The sequence below is a fragment of the Paroedura picta genome, chromosome 8, assembly GCF_049243985.1.
Source record: "Paroedura picta isolate Pp20150507F chromosome 8, Ppicta_v3.0, whole genome shotgun sequence".
NCBI lineage: Eukaryota > Metazoa > Chordata > Lepidosauria > Squamata > Gekkonidae > Paroedura > Paroedura picta.
In genome coordinates this window covers 20,921,441-20,949,268 of record NC_135376.1, presented here as the reverse complement: position 1 = coordinate 20,949,268, position 27,828 = coordinate 20,921,441, and the positions used below count along the sequence as shown (strand labels likewise).

At 48.4% G+C, this 27,828-nt stretch overlaps 1 protein-coding gene across 1 annotated transcript; it reads left to right on the top strand.

The window, feature by feature from the left end:
• The first annotated feature begins 630 nt into the window (after positions 1–630).
• Positions 631–27,496, top strand: TIPARP (TCDD inducible poly(ADP-ribose) polymerase). Its single transcript, XM_077348614.1, has 6 exons — positions 631–879; positions 3,275–4,227; positions 22,249–22,423; positions 23,506–23,687; positions 25,476–25,751; positions 26,907–27,496. Exons 2-6 carry the CDS (start codon positions 3,347–3,349, stop codon positions 27,352–27,354), a joined length of 1,962 nt encoding a protein of 653 aa, XP_077204729.1. The 5' UTR covers positions 631–879; positions 3,275–3,346; the 3' UTR covers positions 27,355–27,496.
• Positions 27,497–27,828: the final 332 nt, after the last annotated feature.

Sequence of the window (27,828 nt, the reverse complement as noted above, 5' to 3'; positions counted from 1 at the left end):
CCTTTCCTGGCACGCTCCCACGGGCCCAAGAGCGAAAGCGGCGTCCAGTCCGGGGGCACTTGGCGGCCAACCCGGGATCCGCTTTCGTGTGCACCACGCGCCCTTCTGGCAGATGTCAATCAGCACGCCCACCGCCACTCCCCAGTTCCCATTTCCTCCCTTGCAGCCCAAGAAAGAAACTGATGCGACTCTGGTTTTACCCGAAATTCTGCCTGGGACGGCTGCTGCTGCTGCTGCGGCTCGCCTTGCCTAATCCATCCCCTCGCAGGCAAGTCAGATCTGTCCCGGCCTCACCCCGGTTCCTGAGCTGGTTTGTTTAAAGGCCGCTCCGGATTGCCGCCAAACTCGGAGTGGGTCCGAAAGAGACGCGAACTTTTTCTTTTTTGGAGGGGGGGGGTTGTCTCGTGAACGGGAGGGAGAGAAAGCCCCTCCACCCCCCTCCCTCGCACGCCCGTCCTGCTGGCGCTCTGCCCGCAAGGCGACCCTCTGGCCATGAGAAGCGCTCCCGAGCCGCGTGCAAAGCGCAGCCTCCAGACGCTGCAACCCCTCCCGGGCGGGCGGGGCAGGGCGGATCGGGGGGCGGGGCTTTCCTGGGAACGCCGCGGCCGGGGCTAGGGGAGAGCTCCGCCCCGGATCGTGCAGTCGCGGCGGGCTGGCGGGCCCTCCAGGAAGCGCTCCTTAAAAGCGCTCCGGAGGACCATGTGAGGGGCTGGGCGGCGGAGAGCGGCGAGGGCATCGGCCGGCGGGACATGGGCGCTTGGCCACGCAGGGAGCGGCGAGCGGGCAGGGCTCCGCGCTTCCTCGCTCGCCCTTGGAGCCTCGCCTCCGCACAGCAGGCGCCGTCGGGGGCTCCGCTTCGCATCGTCGCCGCGGACGCGGGTAACTCCTCGGGGGAAGGAAGGAAGGAAGGGCAGGCATGTTCGCACCGCCGGACCCTCCTCGGGCGGGCTTGCTTGGCCCGCAGACCCCGACGAGGCTGGGCTGGGCTTGCGGAGGCCAAGCGAGCTTCCCGGATTCCGGCTTTGCGGCCGGCCCTGGGCGCCGGGGAGAGCCTCGCTTGGCGCTCGGGAGCGAGGGGGAGCCAGGCGCGCTGCTTGCCAGGGGAGCCGCGGCCCCGGGCGCCTTGACTCGGAAGCGAGCGCGGCGGCTCGGAGCGACCGGCTTGGCTGCCTGTCCGCCCGCCCGCCGCTTTCGGTCGCCCTCGCTGCCCTAATCTCGACGACGTGCCACGGCCCCGGTGGGAGCAAGCGGGCTGACGGGCGGAGGCTTCTGGTGGGGCTTCTTACCCGGAGGAATGGAAAGTTGCGGGCTGCTCGGCCTCTCTCGGAGTGGAAACTCGCCTCCCCCGGGTGAAACGTCGCTGGTTTGGACTCGGGGAGGTTTGCCCCGCGGGGTCCCCAAAGACGAGGACCCTTGAAGGGCGCTGAGGACGGCAGGACTAAACCCCGCAAGAGCCGCCGCTCCGTTTTGTGCTCATGCCCGCTAAGCCGGACCAGAAACCCGCCCTGGGGTGTTGGGGGGGGTGCAAAATGTATCCAGCAGGTTGGCAGGAGCCTCCCCCCCTCCCCCGAAAGTCCACTTTTAATGCCTCAGTTGCCCCCCCCCCCACCCCGCAGGCAGCAGTCCTGTATCCTTTGAAGCCTCGCCTTCTGCGGCTTTGAGGAAGCAGCGCTGTGCATGATGAATGCATGGAATGCGTCTCAGGACCGGCCGAGGCTGTCCCCTCCTTGTTCCTGGAACGAGTCATCCTTGTATCGGGGCGATCTCGTGTCCCCGCACAGGATGTTTGGCCGGGGGTGGGGAGGATGCGGCGGAGACGAAACTGGGCTGGCGGCTTCAGCGCGCATTCCGGGCTGGGCCGGGACTCCTGCCCTCTGGAGCGGGGCCCTCACGGCGGGGCTCGCGACCGGGGAGAAACGTGCTGCTCGGCTGGTAGGACATCGCGCCACGAAGGAGACGGGCTCCTTTGCAAAACATGCAAACTATTTGCCCGGACTATTTGCAAACTGTTTGGCCCGGATGGAATCGAAGGGGGCCCGTGTGGAAATGCATTGCGGTGGGGCTCAGCTTGTTTTCAGGGCAGGTGAAGTCGCGGGGCTTAAAGAAATGCAACGTTGGGGAATTTGTTTTTTTTTTTGGGGGGGGGGGGTTGGTGATGATAAAGGGGGGTTTAGAAAAGAAACCCAGCAAACAGTATTTACAGCAGGGGTAGCCAAACTGCGGCCCGCCAGTTGTCCATAGACTACAATTCCCATGAGCCCCTGCCAGCTGGGAATTGTAGTCCATGGACAACTGGAGGGCCGCAGTTTGACTACCCTTGATTTACAGTATCATTAATTCTTGGTGCAGAATGGGGCTTATTTCTCCTCTGCTATGTAACTTCAGAGTTATTTCTAACCAGCCAAACATTTGCAAATTGGTGATGGCTTGTCTTTGTAGAAATCAAATTTTCAGTTTGCTTCTTCTTGTAATTTTTTTTTGGGGTGGGGCAATTGGAAAGGGGGTCTGACTCCCAAGTTTGCCTCTCCTTCTGCCTGTTCTTTTAGAGAGCTGCAGGAGCTGTCTAGGCCTGTGGGAGGCAGGCTGGTTCATGTGTTGGGGGTGAGGAGTCCGGTGCGTGATTCTGACTGAATAACAGCCTGTAGACATGCGGAAACTACTTTTCAACAAAGGAGGGGTGACGAAGCACTTCTGAGACTGGCCAAGTTGTCTCCGGGCTGGCAGGGCGCCAACTTTTATCGGCCCATCTAAGGAGCCCGGTGTCAGAACTGCCTAATTCACTGCTCCTTCCCCTTTGCTCTTCCTCATTCCACTTTGGGCTGCCACACATTGAGTGTGGGGCAAGGAGGGAGAAGGCTCGATGGAAAGGTGGGGAGAACGAAGGGGAGAGCCGGGGAGAGCCGTCAAGGTGTGTGTCGGGGGGGGGGAGGAGGGTGATACACCCAGTGATGTGCGTTTCCGGAGGAGAGCATGAGCGATTGGAGGAGGGGGTCGTGCACGTGTGCCTCCATGGGACGGCAAAGATCCAATTAAATGAAGGGAAACTTGAGAGGCAGCAGCTGCCACCGCTGAATGGCTGGATGCTTGTTGTGGGAAAGAATTAGCCTGGGTTTTAGCTGACCTCGTGAACCTCCAGGCTATCCGCAAAGCCAGTATGAGGGGAAGGAGGGCTTGTGTGTGTGTGCGCGGGGGGGGGGGAGAGAATGGATCTTTTTCATGTCACACCCTTTCAATTGGAGACTTACCTCTCCTCCCCCCCCCCCCTTTGCCCTAGGCTGTCGATTGCAGGACTGACAGAGCTTAGCAAGCAGGAGTGAGAAGGAGGCAACCTGAGAAGAAGACACGGATGGAGACAGACCTGGAGCAGCCCGTGGTGTGTATGGCGGCCCAGCCCCACTGTCAGGAGATGGAGTGCTCTCCCCCAGAGGTCTTTGCCCCGCCGCTGAGGATGCCGGAGAAGATCCCGCCCGTGAAACCTTGTTTTAAAAAGAAACAGCAAGCGCAGAAGAGGCTGGACACAGAGGCGCTGAGGGCTTTGCGGCCCATCTTCACCAGTTTGCTAGGGGCTGGCACCCTAGATGGGATCTTTGTGCCACGGGGGCAGAACAGCGGCCACGGCAACTTGTGCGAACCTGTCGCCCCGAAGCCCGTGGGGGTCGCTGCCCCATGCCCACAACCAGAGAACAATGTCTTGCTGCCAAGAGCTCCTGAGGTTCAAGGACAGCTAGCTGATGGGCCTCCCGAACAGGATGGCCAGACAGGGGAGCAGGTCTTCCCGTCTGTCGCTTCTCCTGCTACTGAGGCTTTCCACGCTGCCTCCGGGGATGCTGCTGCCTTTCGTCCCTGCCCTGAGAAGATACTTGAAGGTTACCCTCCTGGCGTGGTCCAGGATCACAGCATCTCTCTGGTCCCGTGTGACTCGAAGTTTGGGGGCGGGCTCTTCCAGGACAAAAGCGAGGAAGCCTCACTTGAACTTGTGTTTGAACTCTTGAACCAGCTGCAGTATCACACCCACCAGAAGGAAGGGGTCGGCATCTGTGTGGATTTTCTACAAGGGGGTTGTGTTTTGGGCAGCGATTGCCCCCAGCATCACACGGTCCTGCCCTATCACTGGCAGATCAGGAGGACCGCTAGCCAAGTGTGGCAGAGCGTGACCAACGACTCTCAGGAACATCTGGAAAGACTCTATTGCAATCCGGATAACGACAGGGTCAAAGTCCGATATCGGTAAGTGCTAGGCCGAGGCGGAAATGGAAAGCTATTCGCTGTAACCTGGAAACGTGCTTCTCAAATATTCTTGGGGGGGGGGGGGGCTGGATCCTTGCCATTTTGTTTGCTCCAGCTAGTAGCTCTTCACGTGAGGGCTTTCCCTTGTTTTCCAAAGCACCCCCTTCACTGTCAGGCAGACCTGTACTGGCCAAGTTAAAAGGAATTCCTTCTGTAAACATGAAACCTGCCTTGGAAACCGCTGGAGCAATTGCAGTGGGAGGGAACCCAGTTATGTTGATTGATGTAATCTCCACACTTTTGACTTCAGTCCCAGTCAGTTGTGTTGACAGCAATCGGCTAGGGAGGGCCAGGGTGCGGCCCCGATGTTGTTTCATTCATGGGATAGCCCATTCCCACCTACCCAGTGGGAGTGGCGGGGAATAAATCTAAAAATAATAATAATAATAACGCCCAGCTAATTCGAGGGGGTGCTACAGACTTTCAGGACCCTGTTTTTGTGATTCTTGAAGGTTAAGGCTGTAGTCCTTGGGTTAATCTCCAAAATGACATATGTACGTAATGGCTTTATGCTGAATCACACCCAGCAGCTCTCCAGGCTCTCCAGTCCCATGACCTGCTGCCTGGTCCTTTCATGAGCTGGAGATGGCAGGGATTAAACTTTGGACCTTCGGCAGGCAAAGTAGAACTTGTACCACTGAATTTTGGTAGAATTGGGGGGGGGGGGAGATTAAGGAAAGGCAGTGGTAAAAGTGTTAGTGTGGCATATGTGTTTGATGCTAGTCTGCTAAAGCTTTGGTTTTTGCCCGTCTGTGTGGAGAGAACATTGCATAACTAGGATGGGCCTTTTCTGCTAGGCTTTAAATATTCTTTCACTTGGCTTTTACAACATTCTCCATGCTATCACAGCAGCCCTGTGAGGTAGGTTAGCCTGAGTCACCTGGCAAGTTTCCATGGCACCGGGGGAATTCAAACCCGAGTCTCCGAGATCCTAACTGGACACTGAAATCACCCCATTATACTGGCTCCCTAGAGCATCTAGTTCCACAGTAATGGCTGCTGAAACAAACGTCCTGAGGAGGAAAAGAGGCCCTGCTCATGAGGTGTTGCAGGGAGTCTGAAGGGTGTTGTGGGATAAGAAATCAATATCAAGTGATATAAATTCAGGATTCACTTCGACTGAAGCTTCCTTGCTGCTCAGTTGTTTGGTCAAAAGGGTAGCCGGTTCCCGTTGAGAGATGGAGATTAGCACAAACAGCATTTTGCCAGTGCAATAAATGTTGCATTGCCAGTTGCAGAGCTTGGGGGCCAAAGCAGTCCCAGGGCACTGATGACTCTAGAGCCGTGGTTCTCAACCTGGGGGTTAAACGACCCTTTCACAGGGGTCGCAGCAGGGCAAGCAGCTTGACTGGGGGCAGGGCACCATTCACACAGCAGCCTTGCAGGGTAGATCAAGATAGAGCGTTCGTCTTTCTGGAGCAGCAGAAAAGAGCGAGATCCGCATGGTGGGACAAGAGGCAGAACTGAACCGAGAAACCCCAGGGGGAAAAAAATAATTTATATACAATCACGAACAATGGATCTTTACGCCATTGGTCAGTTTCGGTTCAATTTCTGTGAAAGAACACTTGCTTAATTTTATGGTTGGGGGTCACCACAACATGAGGAACTGTATTAAAGGGTTGCAGCATCAGGAAGGTTGAGGACCACTTCTCTAGAGTAAGTGAGTGGTTAAATGAAGCTAAATGCCCACTGTGGAGGAAGTCCCCTCCCCGCCCCAAAGTTGAGGAATGATCGACATGAGCTATGTTCGAAAATGGAAGACGGCCAGGATTCTGCCTTTGTGTGCCCATTGATGGGTAGGATGGGGGGGGGGGATGTCCACATATCAGGATTCTCCCCCTGCCGCTCGCAGTTGGAAGCAGCCTGGAATGTCTCTTTCCAGCCAGTTGGCAGAGGATGCCAAGAGAAACCCCTTCAAGCGGAACGGACTTGAGCTCGGTTTTCTCGGTTTCCTTCGGCTACTGCAGCCGTCAAAGCATCCATGCCATGCTTTTGGGGGGAGGGAGTGGGGCTGTGCTTGTCCACATGCACACACCCTTTAGATCTAGACCTGGGTGCTGGTGCAGAACAGACAGTTCACTGGCTTTGAATTGTCCATGGGGAACAGATGCTTTCCCCTCCCCCCCACTCCTTGTGGGTGTTTTTTTGCACTTAGCAATGTAATCAAAGACTTGAAGTCATTCGCCCTCTTCAGCAGACAGTTGGCACAAGCCCAGGACATCTTGCTTCCCCAAACAGCTGCATTGCATGGACCTCCAAAAGCGGTGTCCTGGAATTCCCTGTGTTGCATCGTGCGCCACCTCTTTGATGTCTTTTAAAACTACTGCTGCCCTGATCCTCTGCCTATCCCTTTGAGCATTGATCCTACAGGCCGGTGGGTAGGATTGAGGCTCTTGGCACGGGCAGCTGCTATGCGGTGGCAAAGGATATCTCACGGTGCTGCGTTTTAATTTAGCAAGAGGGGCACAGTGGCTTCAGTATCAGCAGTGCAGAGGAGGGGGGCGGGTTAAGGTGGGGGAAGGAAAGGGGGCATATAATAGCAAGAACAGCTGGTTGACTGAATAGTTGCCTGAGGATGTTGTGGAACGCTTTTGGAGAAGCCGAGTGAACATCTGTCGCAGATGGCTGAGATTTGGGGAATCGAGCAATGTGGATGCAGGAAATAAGGAGCCTGACGGTTCCTTCCCGTTCCCTCATCCCAAGTCTGCACTGTTGGCAACAATAGCCCTAATAAGGGATTCAAATAGCAACTTTTTTGTTTGTGTTTTTAAGGGCTTTGGTTGGGGAGCTTTCAGTCTTGCAAGCCAGCCAGTGCCAGAAGAGGGGGGAGACGGAATGTGCATCTCTCTTCACAGCACAGATGCTGCTGTTTTTTCGTCCACGTCTCAGGCTGATCTCTCCAGTTCCACGTCCGCGTGCGTGAGGTAGCTCTGCCTCTTGAGTAAAGCTCCCTTTCAACATAAGGGGCTTATTCCAATTAGAGAAAGTGGCTGTTGACACAACTGTGCAGATTTTTGTTGGATGCATCCTGGTCTCTTATGAATTGGACACAAATGGCCCTGCTTTAGTTGCTTCTTGCACAGAAAGGACTTGTGTTCCAGAAAAGCTACGTGTGGAACGATGCTACGCATGGATTTGTATAGGTTCATCTCCCATATTGAGGAGTTAATGGCTGTTGGGCATTTTCTGTGTAGGATTTTTTTTTCCTTGTAGGAAAACTTTGATATTTAAAGTGATCCAAAAATGCAGCATTTTCTGCTTCATCGTTGTACAGCCCTCAACCCTAGGCTGAGTTAACTCCAGCCTGAGCCCCTTGATTTTGATGGGGCTAAACTGGAGCATGTCTGTAAATATCATCTCCACACTTGGAGTTCCTGTCTGCTCACACACTTTGTGGGAAGACATCGGCCCCTGCCCCTGAATGTGACCTTCATAAAGTCTGAGGCCATACAGGATATCTTGCCGTATTGCAGTAAAAACATCCGAATAACAAACACATTTCCCAATATGTGGTATAATATTTAAGCCAAGTGGGTTTGTGCTTGTTTATTTTGAAAGCCTTGTGGAAGGCTCCAGGTAGATACAGCTGTATGCACTTAAGAAGTCCTGCGTCAAGGACAGCTGAATTTAGCAGAGCTGCATATTTGTTCTTTTCAGTTGGGAGGGGGGACATATTGGAGCAATGTTGCAGCTGTTGAGAATGTTCACAGCCCTGGCTTTGATGAAGTTGGCAAATATAAGAGGCCTGATGGATGATGATGATGATGATGATGATGATGAAGTTTGGCCACATTGCATAAATGTTCCTTAAGTTCACTAAAACACTAGCCCTTCTAAAGCTTTTAAGGACTCAGATTCTAGAATCCACCATCCATTGGTCAGTCGGTTTATTTTATTTTATTTATTTATTTATTACATTTATATACCGCCCTCTCCTGAGGCTCTGGGCAATTTACATGGAACAAATAACTGTACATCAAACTCGCTTTTACATATTGAATAAAAGCCAATAACAATGATAATGATAATAGTAACAATGATATAACAGTTTAGCCAAACGATAATCAAACAGATCCATGGTTGTCCAAGTCAGGTGCATGGGATTCCTGGGAGGGAGGTTCAGGGGGCCCAGAGGTGTTGTTGGTCCCAGTCGACCTCAACCAAATGGCTGGTGGAGGAGCTCCTTTTTGCAGGCCCTGTGGAACTGTTTTAATTCCATTAGAGCCCTTGATCTCTTACAGGAGCTCATTTCACCAGGGCCGGGACAGAGAAGGCTCTGGCCCTGGTTGAGGCCTTCAGAGCATAGTGGTCTGACCACATCATGGCATTTCCCCGTTCAACCCCACGCTGAAAATAAGATCCAGGGTGTGACCAACAACAAATTGCGGGAACCTTAATGTCACCACGGCTGACACCAGGTCCAGCCCATTCCTAGAGGATGGTAGCTCAGCATGGATGTTTAAGTCTCCCAGAACTACACTAGGGAACTGTGTCCAGGCCATCACTGCCTCTAGCGCTGCATCTAGCAAGGCATGACTCATCCAGAGGTGAAACAAAATGGTTGTGATAGGCTCCCTCCACTTTATGTTGAGAGAGGTGCATACTGGGCTCTTCTTCCTAGTGGCTTTGGCTTCTGGAGTGGCCTGAGGTTCCAGCTTCCAGATACTTTCAGCTATGAAGAGTCTAGCTCCCCCCCCCCTTCCCAATTGCATTCCAGCATGGTGTAGAGGTTAAGACTGGTCACCTCTAGTCTGGAGAACTCGGTTTGATTCCCCACTCCTCCACATGCGGCCAGTTCTCTCAGAGCTCTCGGCCTCATCTACTTCAGAGGGTGACTGTTGTGAGAAGGGGAGGGGTAGGCAATTGTAAGCCATTTTTGAGACTCCTTTGAGTAGTAAGAAACAGGGTCCAAAAATGAGCTCTTCTCTGTTCCTTGGTGGTCTCTCATCCAAATGCTTAACCAGGGTGAATTTACTTGGCTTCCAAGGTCTGATGAGATTGGTGTAGCTCAGGCGATCCATGTCTGAGGTCAGTTTGACTTATGTGTATAAAATTTGCAAAATCTGGGCATTTGGAGCTGTCTTGGTCCAATGAGGTTCTATATGATATTGAACCCTCTCGCTTTTCCCTCTCTTGTTTCCTGGCAAACAGAAGCAGATGGCCTCCAGCCCCAATGCGCTGCTATGAGCAGCTTGAGCATGTTGAGCCTCCTGGTTTGCATGGTTACCACTCATTTGGCTAAAGCCATTAATCTCTTCTGGCCAGACAAGCTTCAGAGATCTATCTGTAAAAGAGTGCATGCAACAATGAAACATCAGTTCCAGCAGTTGGGAATGGGATAGGCCAAGCATGGACAAGCAGAAGCTAGCTATGATAGGCAACCAGCAGGGGGTAGCTGTTTGTTTCTTCTTTGTTTTGAGTACAACTTACGTGGCACAATGACCCAACTTTGCATCCTGCAGCCATAATATTTTCATTGTTCAGCCTTTCAAATAAGTTCACAGTTCTGGGCCATTGGCCCCAATGGTGACTTAAAGAATGCCAACTGCATGGTCTACAAGTTCAAGGTATGTTCTGAAATTAGGCAGACATTTATGGAGGATGCATGTGACTCCTTCCTTTCCTCCTCTTCTCTTTAAATCAAGATTTGCTCCCTTTCTGTTCTGAGCCCCTGGCAAGAATAAATAGAAACTGAGTAGGTACACAGCTCCTGTGGGAATCATTCCCTTCCTTCATGGTGTGATTACAAGAAGAAATATTGCTGAATTGCGTTCTGGACATTGTCACGAGAGTTCATAACTTCAGTTGCTACTGCTTAGCTTGCCGTGAAATATATTTTGTTCACATGGCATAAGATATTAACAGGATCCCAAACATACGTATGCAGAATATCCATGACATGTGGAACAGTAGTGTAGCCCAGTATTCTGTCACAGTGTCTGTGTCATCCATTGTTTATTCTTGGTACCTGCTTACATCTTCCTTCGAGCAAAGAGCTAGTCCTGGATTTCTTCCACTTCATTGGAGTTGCTTCAGAAGAACCTAAAAACCTTCATGACTCCCCCATCACAGGCAGATGCTTGGAACCCCCTGGCACTTTCAGTAGGTTGTGATCGGGCCCAACCTCTGTAGCTGCCGTTTTGTTTCTGGCCCTTCCCCTTAAACGTGGCAGCCATTTTATCGTGTTCCACGGAGTTCTCGAAATTCCCAAAGTGGCCACAGGTTCAAAAGAGGTTGGGGACATCTATTCTAGTCCAGCGCTTTCCTTGCTCTACTAGGTGCCTTTGGCTCTTCTTACAGAGTAGAGCATGTGATCTCCCTTCTTTGGGACCCTTCCACCTCTTTGAGTGCCCCATAAATAATTTGTTGCTGTGTAATGGGGATTTCAAGGGTCTTGTACTAATCGATTTTTCATAGCTAAATGCCGTAATTCCATATTCTGGCAACATGAAACACAGAAAGGGACTTCTGAGACAAGGATGTTTTAGTCGCAAGCGTTCTGACCACTCCCTCAGAAAGGCTGTCTTATTTGTAGCCGAATTTCTCTTTAAAGAACTATGAAATTGAAGATGCTGAGTGAGGTTGTCTTCCCTTTGACTCCTCTTTCACTCTCCCCCACGTGACGGAGCCTGGATCACCGGAAAATTCTCCCCCCCCCCCCCGTGTATTTCTGGCTTAGAGCATGGAAGCATCCATTTTAATCCTGTTAGAAGTGCTTTTTAAATAAATCTGACATTTACATGCAAGTTCTTCGTTTCTTCGAGCACTTTCCTGGACCTTCAGCGTTGCTGTTTTTCCCATAGTCCTGATAATGACTTGCCCAGGTGTTTCTGCAAAGGGTTTAAACTCATTAGTACATTAAATTTTGTTTTGTTTTTTTAAATACCATCTTGTGACTGACTAGCTTGGCAGTACTCAAAAGCCACTCAGCTGGGTGACTTTTAAGATCTTTGCTTTCTGAATCCGGCCCCCCCGCCCCCCCCCCCATCCACCACAAAGAAGCTAAGAGGGCTGCTGATGTGTTTCAGCAGATTCTTGGTTCCCTTTTTATGCGCTGCTATTTGCATATGAAACAAAACTAATTGCCTTTATCTGCTGTAGAGATCTAGGAAAGTTGAGAGAGGCACGTGTAGAGGAGTTGCATGAATTCTCAAAAGGCCTCTTTATTCCTGTGACTATGTAGATAAGACCGAGGAAGCAGCTGTCACCTGGTTTTCAGGTCTAGGTCAGCTTGTTCCCTGTAATAAAACATGCCTTTTGAATGGGAAAGAAACTATAGGTAAATCTGACGCTTTAACTGAACCATTACAAAGAGCTCTCTTCCCCAAGGCAGTTTCAATAGTATGCTTGCTCACTGCATTTTACTGCTTTAAAATATAATAAATTCCATTTGCACTGCTTAATCCAAGAGTCAAGCTGTATGGGATGACAGATGTTCCATCTGGTTAAATCCAAAACTGGCTAGGAGCATAGAGGTGAGGGAGAGCAATCTGGGTTAATGACAGGGACACGGGTTCTTCCCTGCATGTGCAGCTTAACTCTGTGCAGTTCTCAAACTTTTTGTCTAGCTGAGGTCAGTTGTGGTAGCTGAACTCTGCTGTGGAGGGTGTAACTCTGTTGTGGAGGGTGTAATTAACAGATGCCAGCTCAGGGTTGGGGAATGGAGATTTGGGGAATGGAGGTTAATGTTTACGGAAGGACCTCAGCGGATATAATGCCATAGAGTCCACCTTCCAAAATAGCCAATTCATCTAACGGAATTGATCTCTGTAACCTATAAAACAGTTGTAATTCTGGGAAATCTCTAGCTACCACCTGAGGAATGGCAACCTTATGCAACATATTAGAAAGGGAAGTTACTGGGAAATAAGCATTGGGCTTTGCACCCACCTTTAAGGTATAAAATTGGCACTTAGGCTTGTGTGTTCTAACTTTTAGAGTTGTTCTGAGTGCCATTATTTATGGCTTGTATTGTGAATGGGTCTTGTTTTTGTAGCTTTCAACGTGAATCTGCAGAGTAGTGGGTATGTGCATTGCTTAAATAAAATCTGAATTATGCTGTAGGCCATGTATTGTGCAAAATGTACATCCTCCCGAGGATGGTGACCCACATGAAGCTATGCACCTGAATCTATACGAAGCTAGAATTATAGTATCTAGAGGTGAATATGGCAGCCTAGATCAGAGATCAGACTTTTTAAAGCCTTTATAGCTCTCTGTCCCCCTCATCCCTCCCGGTGATTCCCTATCTAATGTAAAGTTGGTAGCCAGGGATTGCCCTAGATGCGAAGGGGGGTTGTATTGCCTGTATACATAGTTACGGTTGCTAGGGCACAAGAGGTTAGGCAGCAGGAGAACAAAGAACTTGTCTGCCAGTTTCCAAGAGTGAGTAAGCAAAGGCTTGCTTCAAGTGGGGTGGGGTTGTTGTCTCTCCCCCACCGCGTCTCGTTGACTGCGATTTCTTTATGGGCACAGGCCGGTTGACCAATGCTGATGAATCAGGAAAGGGACAGCTGAGGCTTCATAACACCGTCTAAAGGCAAGGTGCCCTTCTAGCTTGCAGGAACCAGTGATTCAGAAGCATTGTGGCCATCATATGGTGGTGAGCCGTTGCAAATGCATAACCTTCTGTTTGTCTGGGGGCTGGTTCTGCAGCCTGTTCCCGCAGGGCGTGGAGTACAAATTCCACATCCACACCCTCACCCCTGGGCGGAGTACTGGAATACAGTGCTTTGGACACATGAAGCTGCCTTATCCTGAGTTCGATCATGGGTTCATCAAGATCGGTATTTGCTCAGACTGGCGGCAGCTCTCCAAGGTTTCGGGCAGAGGTCTTCCACATCACCTACCACCTGATCTGTTTAGCTGGAGATGCAGGGATTGAACCTGGGACCTTCTGCATGCCAAGCAGAGGCTCTGCCATGGAGCCGCAGCCTCTCTGACAAAACAAACCCTGCCTACCTTCCATACCCTAGGTTGTATGTGCAAGTGGACTCTAGGGCTGGCTCTCCCACTGTATTCTTTCCCCCCTTCCCTGAGCCCATAATTGTTGAGCCTCCTTATACAAGAGTATATGAGTATTCCAGAATTCTTGCTTCCTACTAGAGCAGTGGTTCTCAACCTGGGGTTGGGAACCCTTTGGGGTCCAGCGACCCTTACACAGGGGTCGCAGCAGGGCAAGCAGCTTGGCCATCCACACAGCAGCCTTGCGGGGTAGATCGAGATAGAGCGTTCGTCTGTCTGGAGCAGTGGAAAAGAGCAAGATCGGCATGGCGGGACAAGAGGCAGGGCTGAACTGAGAAACCCCTGGGGAAAAAACAATTAATATACAATCATGAATGATGGATCTTCGTGCCATTGGTCAGTTTCGGTTTAATTTCTGTGAAAGAAGACTTGCATAATTTTATGGTTGGGGGTCACCACAACATGAGGAACTGTATTAAAGGGTCGCAGCATTAGGAAGGTTGAGAATCACTATAATTGAGATTAAGGGAAGGGGTGGAATGGACTCATCCACAGCTTTATGGTAATTGGGCCGGTTAATAGTTAGGGCTTCTTTTGTGTCCACAGGTATTCTTTCCTTCAGGAGGCCCAGTTGGGTTCTCCACTAACTTCATTGTGTCTGCAAGAAATCCTGATGTGGATCCTCGAAAGTGCCTTGAGCCTCCTAATACAAGAGTTTTCAGCAATGGATGACAATTCTGTATGCTTCTTAGAACATTAGACTAATTAATACTGCCCACATTGCTGCCCACATTGATTGACAGCAGTCAGAAGAGAGGGCAGTAGGTTGCCCAGGCTCATGACTTGCCCGGTGCCCTCCCTCGGCCATATTTTTACCACCTCTGTAGTCAGATGCCAGTTTCAGAGGGGGGGAATGCAGTTGTGGGGCTCTCAAGCCGGCAACATTGAGGGGTTCTTGTATCAGAGTTGTGCATGCTCAACAGAGGGCAAGTTCCCCATTTCCCCAGTGCTGTGATCCATATTATCTTCCCATCCAGAGCTGCATTAGAACCCTGTCTAATACATGCCGTCTGGCTCTGAAGCTTAACCCCTAAAGCCATTTGCCAAACTCTTAAACTGCCTTGAGTTGAAGCAGATTTCCAAGAGGAAGGCATTCCCACCCAAGTGGGAAGAGCCTTGCAAATGCCTTCTGGGAGACCTGGTTTAGAGCTGTCATAACCACTGGATGTTTTGGCTTGCCTTGTAATAAGGCTTGAGGAGGCCTTATCAGGTGTGTTGAGTGTCTTTATCCAGGAGAGTGCTCCTGACTGTTTGGAGAAATATCTTGCATATATAATGGATAATGAAGCAGATATTAAAGGGAGCGATCTGCAAACATCTGGAGGACAATTTGGTGATCCAAGGAAGTCAGCATGGATTTGTCTCCAACAGGTCCTGTCAGACCAACCTGGTTTCCTTTTTTGACCAAGTAACAGGTTTGGTGGAAAAAATGTCTACAGTCAGAGTAGTTCAGCAGTGGAATAGGCTGCCTAAGGAGGTGGTGACCTCCCCCTCACTGGCAGTCTTCAAGCAAAGGTTGGATACACACTTTTCTTGGATGCTTTAGGATGCTTAGGGCTGATCCTGCGTTGAGCAGGGGGTTGGACTAGATGGCCTGTATGGCCCCTTCAACTCTATGATTCTGTGATTCTGTGATATGAAAGTTGTGCAGGAAGATGGCATCTGCTTAGATTTCAGTCAGTTCCTCTACCCTTTGAGTCACTCCTGTTCTGCTTTTTGGAATGCAAACTGATAAAAATAACTGGAGATACTGGTAGTCACGGGCATAGCAGCACGGTTTGGAGTAGAAAAGGGATCTTTTATGCTGCAGAGGGATGATGGTAGATCTTGGGGATACCTGTTCCTTTGATTGCATGTGCCTCTTGTTGTGATAGCAAGAGCAGCTTATGTGCTCAGCATTGGGGAGGGGGGAGCTACCCCCTCTACCCAGCAAGGCTTAAGGCTTTCTTCCAACTTAAGTCGCTCTTGTGTTGAAAGGAACTAGTAATAAAAGAATATGCTGAGCCATGAAATATAAGTCAAAGCTTTTCTTTTTCAGTGGCACAAATTTCTCATTTTTCTGTAATTGCGCTGATAGTTTCAACAGATGCAACAAGGAGCAATGCGGAGCTTTGGAACATCACCCCCTAACTGCGGGAAATGTTGGCCTACACTAGGAATTGATCCCACCCTTACAAGCCTTTAGCTGGACCTTTATTTCTGTTGGTTCGTTCCAGGATTTGGGTACCTGAGAACTGCAGGAGGAAACCAAGCCCACCTTTAGACATCACTAATCTTGGGCATGTTTGCTTGTACATGGTCTCCCTCTTTCTCCCCTTTATGCGGTGAATGCACTTGAAAGATTCCTGGTTTAGAAAGCCTTTCCTGAAATGCAAATTCTTTGTGATCCCAAATGTCGACCCTTGGGAAAGCTGAAAGGAATTGAGGCTGTAGCTTTGATGTAGGTAGGGCTGCTAGGTCTCCTGGTATAGGACCTAGTGCTGCAAGAATTTGGTGGAAACTCTGTGGTGGTTATAATCCTAGAGTGTCATAGTGTCACTTCTTGGTTTGCTCTGGAAATCACATCATGCCATCAATACGACAGGGCCCCCACCCCACCCCACCCCACCCCACCCCATGCCCTAAAGAAACTGCTTATATCTCAGCTGTGCCATTACCATTAATTGCCCTTTCAGGCAACTAAGGTTTCTCAGGGGGTCAGAGCTAACAGACAGACCTGGTGAGAGGACAGGACAGAGTCCCTGCAAAAATCATGAACTTTTCAAGAGATCTTGTCTGCTCTAAACCAGCCAAGGGTGAGGTCTGCATTTAAGTGGCTGAGGAGCTTTAGAAGCATTGCAGCCTTGGGATCCCTACCAGCTGGGAGTTGTGTGGGCCACCTGGAAACAATCTGCCTGCCATAGGCTTTCTTTGGCCTGAGGCTTAAGGAGAAGGATTGAACTGGGAAAGGTATACATTGTCTGTCTTCTTTCCCACACGTACTGTGGTCTCTTAGGTTGCAGCATGGAGGTGAGGGAGGAAAGCACTTGTAACTGGAAGGGTATATCCGTCATACTTGAATCCAACCTATCCCTGAGGTGTGGATATGGCTCTCCTTTAATTTGTCCTCATAAAAACAACCAAGAGGCAGGTTAGACTGAGAGAGGGCAAAACTTAACTAAGATCCTCCAGTGATGCTCATGGTTGAGTGGGGACACCAAGGTTCAAATACCCCAGTCCTACTTTGATGCCCCACCTCCTGCAGTTCAGGAGAGAGAGGAAGGAAGGGAGTGGACTGGCCTGTGTGGGCTTCCCCTAAGCCTGTTTTCTCCAAAAGAATCCTTTAAAATAGTGTGCTTACCACTTATCTAGTCTGAAGCACAGATCAGCGTGGCCTGATCTGAGATCTGCCAGTAAGGAGCCAGCTTCTTACCTGGCAGGGTGATCCCAAGCAGATCTACTTAAGGGGGCATTCTCATTGGAAGTGCGCTTAGGATTGCATCATAAGTGATCTCGAAGCAAGGCCTTATGACATCAGAGCCACTTTTTCCTCCAGCAGCAGACCAGGACCCAACAAGACTTGCAGGCTCTTAACAGCAAAAGCCACACTCCCATCTGTGGTAAGAGAGGCAGGTCCCTTTTGAAACAGCTGGAGCCCTTCTGCCCAACTTTCTGTGGAATGCGCTCATCTTTGCCTCCAAATGCGCATTCCATGGGAGATGCTGCAGTCCTGCTTCAGAATAGTCCAGCTTCTGCCAATATGCTTTGCAGTTATTCCACACACACACACACACGTCTGCAAAAATGGGGAATAACTGCAAAGTATATTGGCATATGTGTTTATTTCTGGGGTTTTCAGAATAACTTCCCCAAAAACTCAGCAGTGTTCAGTGCTGCAAAATAGGAATAAAAAATTCTATCCATTTTAAAATGTGACCTGAAATACAAGCTAGATTTGCATACCCCAGTAGAACAGGGGTGCTGGACCCAATGTTAACTTTTCAACAAAAAGAGGTCTTGGTGCCAATGTTGGCTTTTGCATGTGCTTGAAGATACTTTGAGCCTTTTGCAGATTGTGTTAAGCATCTTGGTCCAGATAAGTCAGTGGAAGCATCTTTTGATGCGAATTAGGATGGGCGTTTGTCTCTTGGGCCACAGCAGATGAGGAATTTATAACCCCTGGGTTGTAGTTCTATGGGCATTGCATAACTGTAGCATCTCCGCAGAAGAAACCCCTCGATCCAAAGCCAAAAGGAGCTCCATAAGTTAGCCTTTCTGCCTCTTCAATTGCAGTTGGAGGTCTCCTTTTTGTCACATTCCTTGACAGGAAGTCGCCTGTTTGTAAGAGACCTTGTTTGTCCTAATTTAGCTCTCCATAAAAACAGGCACTATGTGTGGGCCTTGGCAATCTCAAAATAGGTGGTCCAGCTTGCTGGTTTGCAAAGGTTGTTATACTGTGTTTGTTTTTGGTCTACAAGCAGCTGGGAGGTCTCTGGTGGGCTGAGAAGTGAGACAGATGAATAAACAAAATGACAGAATCAGTGAAATACCTGGTTTCGCTTAGTAGCAACTTCAGCAGAGCTTGTTCCACTAATCCTTCCCATCCGCTGTCTAAACCAGGACATTTTCCTAGTGGCGACTTCTCTCTTTGCCTTGCCACTGTTATCTATGGCCCTTGGATGCCTAGAAGGTACTTAGGCAATTCTGCTGCAGGCAGTTGAAAGAAAAATTACAACTCCAGTGGATTGGGATGGTAGGTGAGTTCGTTAAAAGTCTGCTGGATTCCTTGTGATATTATGAGGTTTTAGGGTTTTGGGTTTTTTTAGAGGGGGAAAAACTCTCTGGGGATGGAAGCATGAATTGCAAGAGTACAATAAAAACTGCAGTTGTTCCCTTGGAATGTGCAAGCAGATCAATATTTATCAAGTCTGTCTAATGCAGTTGTCAGATTAAATTCTTGAATATCCCACTCAGCGTGCAGCGGCTTCATAAAATATGTAGACTTCAGCTATTTCTATGCTGGCTGCCAGCAAATGGGGGGGGGGGGGAATAAAATCTTTAGTATGCTTTTATGTTTGCAGTGCTCCAAGTGGCTTTGTTGGGCTTATGAGCACATGATACTGAAGTTAGCATGAACGCAATTTTGCAAAGGGAAGAATCTACTGATACTGTTTGATTTTTTAAAAATGCGGAGGTCTTAAACATGGCAAGGACTCATATTATGGAAGCAGAGTGAACTCTTGCTTGCTCTGTAAAATAACACAGGCTTATAAATAACCGGTTGCTTTTGGCAATGAAGGCTAATTACCCAGTTGAGCAGGCGGGGAGGGGCGGACAACCCTTTTGAAACTGGAGATTTGTGTTTACCCAGGAATTGCTGATATGACATTGATGACAGACACAGGTATATGTGTGCTGGCAAGAATCAGAATTTTTTTTGCAGAGTTGGAATCAAGATTTAAGGTGGGAAGTGTTCCTAGTTTTATTGTTTTCCTACTGACATTGAATTTTCATTTGGCTTTAATTTTAAAAAAAATCCAAAATACAGTATAATAACTAATCTTGGCAGAGCTCTGAATTGGCTGTTACTTTATAACTTTTTAAATTAAAAAATTGAGAGTTCATGTGATACTTGCATTTATGAAAATAACAATAAACCATCTTCAAAAGTCATTGTATTTGAAACGATATTTCCAAGATGGCCAGGTTCCCCCTGACCTCTGGCAGATGATGGGGAGAAGAATGGCCAGAACCAGTCTGGGAAACCTCTGGAGATTGGATGGTGCCTTGGGAAAACAAGGACCTCGGTGGGGTACAGTGTCCTAGAATCCCCCAGTATTAGAACTATGAACTTCCAAGAAACCCCTTAATGTGTTAACAGGCAAAGATGTGCCTATTAACTTATTTGCAGCTGCCTTCCACCACCCCCCACCCCCTGGTTAGAAGTACGAAATAAATTCAGTTTATGATGTCATCAGGTCAAGCATAAAATCTAGCCATAAAATCTGGTGGCAATTATAAGTACGCTTTGTGTTTGCACATTCCGTGGGCAGGATTGGGATAGTGTTGCTCATACAATGTGTGGTTTATATCAGAGTTTAGTAGACATGCAGTTGCAAATGCATGGGGTTGGAATTCCACCAGCTTTTTCTGTTTAGCTTAATCTATCCCCGTTTCTCTCCTTACTGCAGCTTCCAACTCATATGGCTTTAGTCAGTGCAAGTCTTATTACCACCAGTAATCACCTCTTTGGCGGTCAAGGAAGATTCCCGCATCCAACCCATGTTCTCCCCGATCTCCTTGACCAACAAAGCCTGGCAAAGATCATTCCTCAGCGACAGATAGCATTTCAGATTCCATAACAAGGGGATCAAATGCCCTTAGAGAGCCAGTTTGGTGTAGTGGTTAGGAGTGCGGACTTCTAATCTGGCTTGCCAGGTTCGATTCTGCGCTCCCCCACATGCAGCCAGCTGGGTGACCTTGGGCTTCCCACAGCACTGATAAAACTGTTCTGACCGAGCAGTGATATCAGCACTCTCTCAGCCTCACCCACCCCACAGGGTGTCTGTTGTGGGGAGAGGAATGGGAAGGCGACTGTAAGCCGCTTAGAGCCTCTTTCGGGTAGGGATAAGCGGCATATAAGAACCAACTCTTATTATTTATTATTGTGATCACACTGACCACTGAAATAAGGAGGAGCAAATTATATAAAACACGCCTGTCAAGGAAGCCGCTTAAACAGGATATGCTAGATAATAGGATCTCAACTTTTGGAAGGCCTTGTTTGGGGTAGATTCTTAGAAGTCACTGCATCATATCTCCAAGCTTTCTAAAAAAAATTTTTTTTTAACTGGGTGAATGAGAACATGTAATATAAGGCAGGGGTAGTCAACCTGTGGTCCTCCAGATGTTCATGGACTACAATTCCCATGAGCCCCTGCCAGCATTTGCAAATGCTGGCAGGGGCTTGTGGGAATTGTAGTCCATGAACATCTGGAGGACCACAGGTTGACGGGACTTGGTCAATTTGTACCTTTGTCAAAAACTCTTGTAACTGGAATTTGTAACTGGAGTAGTGACAAATCCGCTACTGTCTTCCCAAGGACCAGTCCTCTCTGGTTTAAATAAAGCAATAATGTGGAACAGTGAAAAGCTGTCAGTGGCTGTTGAGAAGCAAATAAAATTATGGATCCAGCCCTCCTGTTTGCTTTGGAAAATGTCTATGTGAAAAGTCCTTTGAATTCTGAATAGCCCCCTGTGGAAATTGGCGTAGCCCTCCATTTGCCCCGTCCAATGAGATTGGTTCAGCAGTGCAGAAATGACTCGGTACAGCTTGCATTTCTCAACACTTGAAACTAAGTGAACCCTCTCCTGAATCCACTTGGTGCATTTTGTTCCTAAATTAATGGGAGAATAGGTGCTCCAGCGTACTTAATGCTTGGACCAAAGGGGAAGGGCTGGAAGAGGTTGTCTAGCAAACAGAAGCGTTTTTTAAACTTATTGAGGTTTATTAAATGTCACCCTTCGAAAAAGTCAACAGCCCTACTTTGCATTGTGCCAGGATTGTCATCTTTGAGAGGTAAATTTTAACGCTTGGTTCGGTTGGCCACAGCTGCGTAGCATCTAATCCAGCCATGCTTGCAGTTCCTTTCTCACGAAAGGCCAGCCCTTGCGCATACTGGGACATGAGGTTTGCTAATGGCACTGAGTCACAAATGAATGGGGTGGCTGAGTGATACAGTGATACAGGTGTCCCTACAGCGCTGCCACTTTCTGCCCTGGCCAGAGACGTGTCTTATTTCAGCTGCTTTGGAGAGGCTGTATTTGTTTAACAGGCTCTCTGGCTCTGAGAACTGCTGGAAGCAGGTTGTTGATTGAACCCCTCGTGCCAGCCTTTTTCAACCTTTTGATTGCGGGGATACTCCTGGGAACACATGAAGTTGCCTTATATGGAAGCGGCTCATGGGTCTGCCAATGGTCTATTGTGACTGGTACCAGATGCTTTAGCCTGGAGCTGCTGGGGAGGGAGCACAGGTTCTTCTGCCTTGCCAGGCAGATGTTCTAACGCTGAGTCCATACTGTGGACAAGTCAGCGCTTGAGCTCTTCCAGTGACAGCAGGGCAGCAGCCTGCACCTCTTTCTTTGCTTTCCTTTGCAAAGCCACCAACCCTTTACTGATGCTGGCGTGTGAGCAGGGTCGAATGGCCATGGATCGGCACCTGTGCAGAGAGCCCAGCTTTGCCCAGCTCCTGTTGTGAAATAGAAGGCTGAGCTATTAACGCTTAGAATTCTCTCTTCCCTGTTTTCCCCTGGCTAGAAGGATGGCTTAATAAAGAGCATATGGTCTGTTGTGGGGAGAAGAAGAGTAGGCAATAGTAAGCTGCTTTTGAGACTCCTGTGGGTAGTAAAATGCAGGATACAGAAAACAGCTCTTCTTTTGATGCATGGGGTTGGTGGGGACACGTACACCTGCTTTCTGGCTAATTAGGGCTTTGCCTGGCAACTAGAAAGCACATGGGCAGCTGTGAGTCTCAGCAGAATTTCTACCTGCTTGCAAGGCACAGGGACTCTGATGTAACACCAAAGCAGGCTGTGCATGAGAACCGGTAGGAAAGGAATGCATTCATCTAGGACGGTTCTTTTTGGCGCACGCTCCACTGAAGAAAGCTGCTAAGTCTAGATTGGGGTGGGGGTGGGGAGCATTTCTTGTTAGGACTGGCCTTAGGACTAGTGTCCCACAGAGCAGAGTAACATCTAGTTCTGCACTGGCCCGATAGACTTATTTTAGCCCAGTGTGTCTTCCTTTCTGCTTGTAGTTGTTTGTTCTTCTCACCTCTCTTCCCACCCCAAAATCTTGTCATTTGAAATGCGCAAAAGGTTGAATGGGTACATCTGTTTCTTAAATGTACAGGGGGAAATAATGTGTCTCTTTTGTGCTTTTCTTTTCTTCTCCAGGGGTCATGAATTTTTAGTAGACTTGAATAGTTTGAAGCTCTACGACACAACGGAATTTGACCAGTTGAGGAGACTGTCTACGCCTTTGTGTACGAATGCCAACTCCAATTCCAACTATTATACGGTCTGGAAATACTTCTGCAGGGACCATTTTGGCTGGAGAGAATATTCAGAGGTAATTTGCTTTGCAGGTTATTTCTGACGTGGTTGTCCCACCTCTGGACGGTGGTGGTGGTGGTGGTGGTGGTGGTGGTGGTGATGATGGGACACGCCCTGCAAAGTTGTGGTGCTGATGAATGAGAAGGCTTGATTGTCAAGCACTTTGTACACTGAAAAGTGACATAGGAAAATGTGTTCCCTCCTTACCCACAGTATCTACTTTACACATAGACTGGAGGGCTGCAGTTAAAAACATCGCTGATTATTTCCAATGAGTATATGAGTCTTCTCTGCTGCCATCTCACACTCTTCTCGTCTCCACCCATTGTCCCTCTGAATTTCTTCCCCATTTGGATCATTCCTCCTTCCAGTTCTGCTTTCCTTAGCTTGATACCTGCACGGGTCACTGCTGTCTCCTTCCCTAAACCTCACCTTACCTAACCTTCCCCTCTAGAAGTCTAGCTAGTACAACAATGGCTGCCAGAACTGCCTGCTGCCCCCAAATGACATCATGGTGCCTGAGCCAATCACCGCCAGAGCTTTCAAGGTCTCTACTGAATCCCAGTTCCTTCCCCAAGCAGACAGAATTGTGGCCAAACCCACATAAGTCTAAAAAATGTGTCCACAGAAACAAGGCATTGCGCTTGTACGTAGATGGCACTTTAAGACACGTCCATTAATGATGGAAGTTGATGTTTCACAAGAGACGTAAATATATATGTAGTCTGTGAAGAGGTGGGATTGTAACAGAGGTAGTCAAACTGCGGCCCTCCAGCTGTCCATGGACTGCAATTCCCAGGAGCCCCTGCCAGCAAATGGACCAAAACAGATTAAGAGTTCTTTCTTGGCTTCAGCTTCTCAGTGTAAATCATTGAGAAGTTGAAGCCTAGAAAGGGCTCTTAATCTGTTTTGGTCCATTTATGGGGGTTTGCTTGAGGAAGACCAATTGCAGGTCAGATACTTGCAAGGTAATGCGTTGATCAGGGGTCGGTGTTACTTTCCAGGAATAAGTAAAGGCACATCCTGCCCAAAGCAGTCGAAAATCAGCCACACTTTCACCGGTCAGACATATTAATTTTTTTTTCTTGTTGAAAACAGCCTGTCGTAAGATTGATAGAAGAAGCCAACTTCCGAGGCCTGCCTGAGGTTCGATTTGTTACTTGGCACAACCGTTACATTCTGAACATTAAAGATGGCTTTCAGCAGAACGCGTGTATTAGAAGAGAAATCAAGAAGAGACCCCTCTTTCGCTCCTGCGTCATCCTCATGCCATTCTTGCAGTAAGTAATGAGAGCCAACCTTACATGATGGGGAGGCCCGGTAATTAGGACAGGCTCATAACTGTGGTGAATAGCGTTTTTTCCTTCCCTGTGCCCAAATACCATGTGCTCACACCAGTTCATCATGGGATTGTCCTTGCAATCTCTTGGCTTTATCCAGATGTGAGTTCTGTAGTGGTCTTATAAGACGGCATATTCAGAACCATGTTTTATTCAATTTCAATGTAGCTAGCTAGCTATTTATTCAATGTCCCTCTCTGTTCTGGGCTCCAGTTTTGTTGAAAGTGTTCTCATTGTCTGCTCCACAGTTAATCTAAGGAGCATGCTGGATAGTATTTGCAAACAACATATGGGGAAGATTGTTACCAAAGGCAACTAAGATAAGGCAGTGCTTCTGTATCTGGAATACTGTAGGAGGGCCTTTTGGTGCTCCTGTGATAGCCAGCACAGCTGGAAGTATCAGAATCCTGTACTTAGGATCCCCTTGCCTGACACCACTAAGGAGGATTCCAGCCTTTTATGTTAGGGCCAGAAGGCCCATTATGCCCAGAGCAACTGGGCTGCCAAGGGAGGATGTGATGTCAGTGTCCATTGCAATGCTATGATGTTCTAGCTGTCCAGATCCGGATAGCCCAGGCTAAATTGATCTCAACAGATCTCGGAAGCTAAGCAGGGTCAGCCCTGGTTAGTATTTGGATGGGAGACCCCCAAGGAAATCAAGGATCACTATTCCAAGGCAGGCCATATCAGACCACCTCTGTTAATCTCTTGCCTTTCAATCCCTAAGTCAGCTGGGACTTGGTGTCTCTTGGCAAGCTATTGTCTTCAAGCAAAAGCCTTTTCTTTCTCCCCCCCCCCCCCATGAAAGTGTATGTGGAAAAGCAAAAGTTAACAATGTGGGTCTAGTTATTTAATGCCTAAGAAATTGGGAGCAGTTTGACTTTTCCTCCAGCACTGCCCACTCAAGTGCATCAAGCTCCGCTTTCAAAGGCAGCTTTGTCCCATGCAGGGGAGAACAGTGGATGGTTTTCCTGCTCACTGAGGCCGGGGAAGACCATAAAAGTGCAAAGCCTTCAGTGCTTAAATTGGGCTTGGGACATTCAGCAGTCAGGCTGAGTCACTGTCAGTCATGACTTGCCCCGGTTGCAGACAGTAAAGGGCCAGTGCATTGCAACACTCTGATTGGCAGGGTAACAACAGCAAAAATGGGTAGTTGGCCAGGGCCTGCCAGGTCCTTTTGGGGTTTCTGTGCTCAAAAGAGGTAGCGCAAGTGACGCTGATCGTAATTTCCCCGATTGTAGTGCCACACTGATGGCAAACCACTTCTGCTTCCCACTGCCTTGAAATCTTCTTGGTGGAGTCACCGAGAATCAGTTGTGATGATGCATACATGCGTATATGTTGTCTGCTACTGCCAATTCACACACCTTCCGTGCGGTCCTTCCCACCGGGTTGAACACAGATGTGGGGACTTTGATCTCTTTTCTATTTGGGAGTTTTATCTTAAGGGTTGAGATTAAATAATTGACTTCACAGCAATTCTGAGTATTAAATAGCCTAGTGTAATCATCTATCAGCTTTTCTAATCTGTAAAGAGGGTCGGGAGATGAAATTAGAGTATATTGTAGTAAAGAAGAGAGTGAGTTATTTGGACAGAAACTGTTCCAGCAGAGATAAATTGGCATCTTTTAAATATAGTAAAAATGAACATGTAAATGATTTTTGGCATTGATTATTTCCTCTTCCCTCCCCTCCTCCTTCCCCTTCCACCATTTCTCCCTAAATTAGGACTCTGGGTGGCAACCCTTCCATCCAGCCCCCACCCACGGAGGCTGTTTCCTCGCAAGTCTTATCTCCAGCTGCTCTGACCTCTCCAAACTTCTATCCCGAAACGTGGATTAGCATGGATCCAGTTCAAGATTTCATTCAAGTGCCTGTCTCGAAGGAAGACAAAAGCTACAGAACCATTTATAATCTCTTTCATAAGACTGTGCCGGAGACCAAATACAGAATTTTGAAAATACTGCGAGTTCAAAACCAGTTCTTGTGGGAGAAATACAAGAGGTGAGCCAAGATGAATGCCAGTGTTATTAACTTAATGTATTGACTTCGGGGGAGGAAAGCCGCAGTGGGTCCAGCTGGGAAAAGTGACTGTAAGACCAGGCAAATGCCTGACTGGGGACCTTTTTCTCAGATGTGTGCTGTTATGGGACCCAGTGGCACCCAATCTCTCGTGGGAGATTACGTTTTGTGTTGACTCATGACAAAGAAATACGGGAGTCAGCTCAGAACATCCTGTAAGGATGCAAAGCACACATAAGTTCTGTTCATGTTTCTCTGTTTTAATTAAAACACTGGTATGCCTTTTTTTTCTGCCCAGTTAGGACCCTCACCTTAAAAATATGTTAAAATCCACTTTAAAATTATCCATAAACCAGAAATTAAAATAAGCTGGAATGCCAAATCAATCAAAGAATGGAAAACAACGTGAGGAAGCGGGGAGATGAATCAAAGGGGAAGGAAATTGATGGTTTTAGGTGCCAAATCTGAGAAGGCTCTTTTTGGGTCACTACCTGTCTAGCCACAGATGTCTGAGGTCCCTAAAAATCTGCACTGGGAAATGCAAGGATTCTTTTTTTTTTTTTTTTTTGCCATCCAGTTGCGTCTGACTTCTTGTGGCCCAGCAACGCTTTCAGAGGTGGCTTGCCATTGCCTGCCTGCCTCTGCATCACAAACCCAGTATTCCTTGGAGGCCTCCCATCCAAATACTGGCCAGGGCCAACCCTGCTTAGCTTCTGTGATCTGACAAGATCAGGCTGTCCTGGGTTATCCAGGTCAGGGCAATTTGGGGATAGATGGCCCTTAAGGTTTCTTGATGAGATGCCCTGTTATTGGACAAGTCCTATCGACTAGCTTCCTTCAGCGGAGTCTGCAAACTTGAAAAAGGATGTCGGGGATTGAACCTGGCACCTTCTGTGTGCCAGGTTCGATCCCCAACACCTCCAGTTAAAGGGAGCAGGGTTCAGGTGATGAGAGAGACCCCTACCTGGGACCCTGGAGAGCCACTGCTTAGTTTTGAGTAGATGATGCTGGCTCAGGTGGGTGAGTGGTCTGATCCGGTATAAGGCAGCTTCGTGTATTTATGTGTACCAGTCTGCTCAACAGGAGCTTGGTTCGGGCGGCTTTAACCTGTTTTTATTTTGGTGTTGTTGTCTCCAGAAAAAAAGAATACATGTCTAAAAAAATGACAGGACTTGACAGGATAATGAACGAGAGACACTTGTTCCACGGGACCTCCCAGGACGTCGTCGATGGGATTTGCAAGCACAATTTCGATCCGCGGGTGTGCGGGAAGCATGCCACCATGTTCGGGCAAGGTAGCTACTTTGCCCGGAAGGCCAGCTACTCTCACAACTTCTCCAAGCGCTCACCCAAAGGGATTCATTACATGTTTCTGGCTAAAGTACTTACTGGCAAATACACGGTGGGCAACCATACCATGAGGAGACCCCCTCCGGTGAACCCAGGCAGCATCACCAGCGACCTGTACGACTCTTGCGTGGACAACTACTTTGAGCCTCAGATCTTCGTCATTTTTAACGACGACCAGAGCTACCCCTATTTCGTTATCCAGTATGAAGAAGTTAGCAGCTCTGTCGTCATCTGAAAGTATTTCGCGTCGGTAAATTATTCAGTTAAGCCCGATATTTGTAGAACAGACTGTGTTGCAGTAAGACTGGGGGGGGCGGGGGATTGTAAAACTTTTTAATAAATGTGTTTGGGAGCAGATTAAAAAAAAAAAAATTAAATGAGAAGACCAATTGTGCACTTGGTATTTTATGTGCAAATTGTAAATATTTTCCATTGTTTATAGCTGAGAAAAGACTGTGCCTTTTGTTATAAACACTATTTATGTTAGTAAACTAAATGTTAAAAAAAAAAAGTGGTTTGATCCAGTGTTTCTTTGGAGGCTTGTAGGCGGGTTGTGTCCGAGTGCTGAGATGCATTTCTTTCTAGGGTTTGCTGATTGTTTCTCAGCCTTTGCTGCTGTGTTGAAAAAGCAGCTTTATCTGCCACTTTTAGTATGGGTAAATGCTTTTGATCTGTATGCAAAAGGGCCACCTGTTGATTTGGGTAGGTA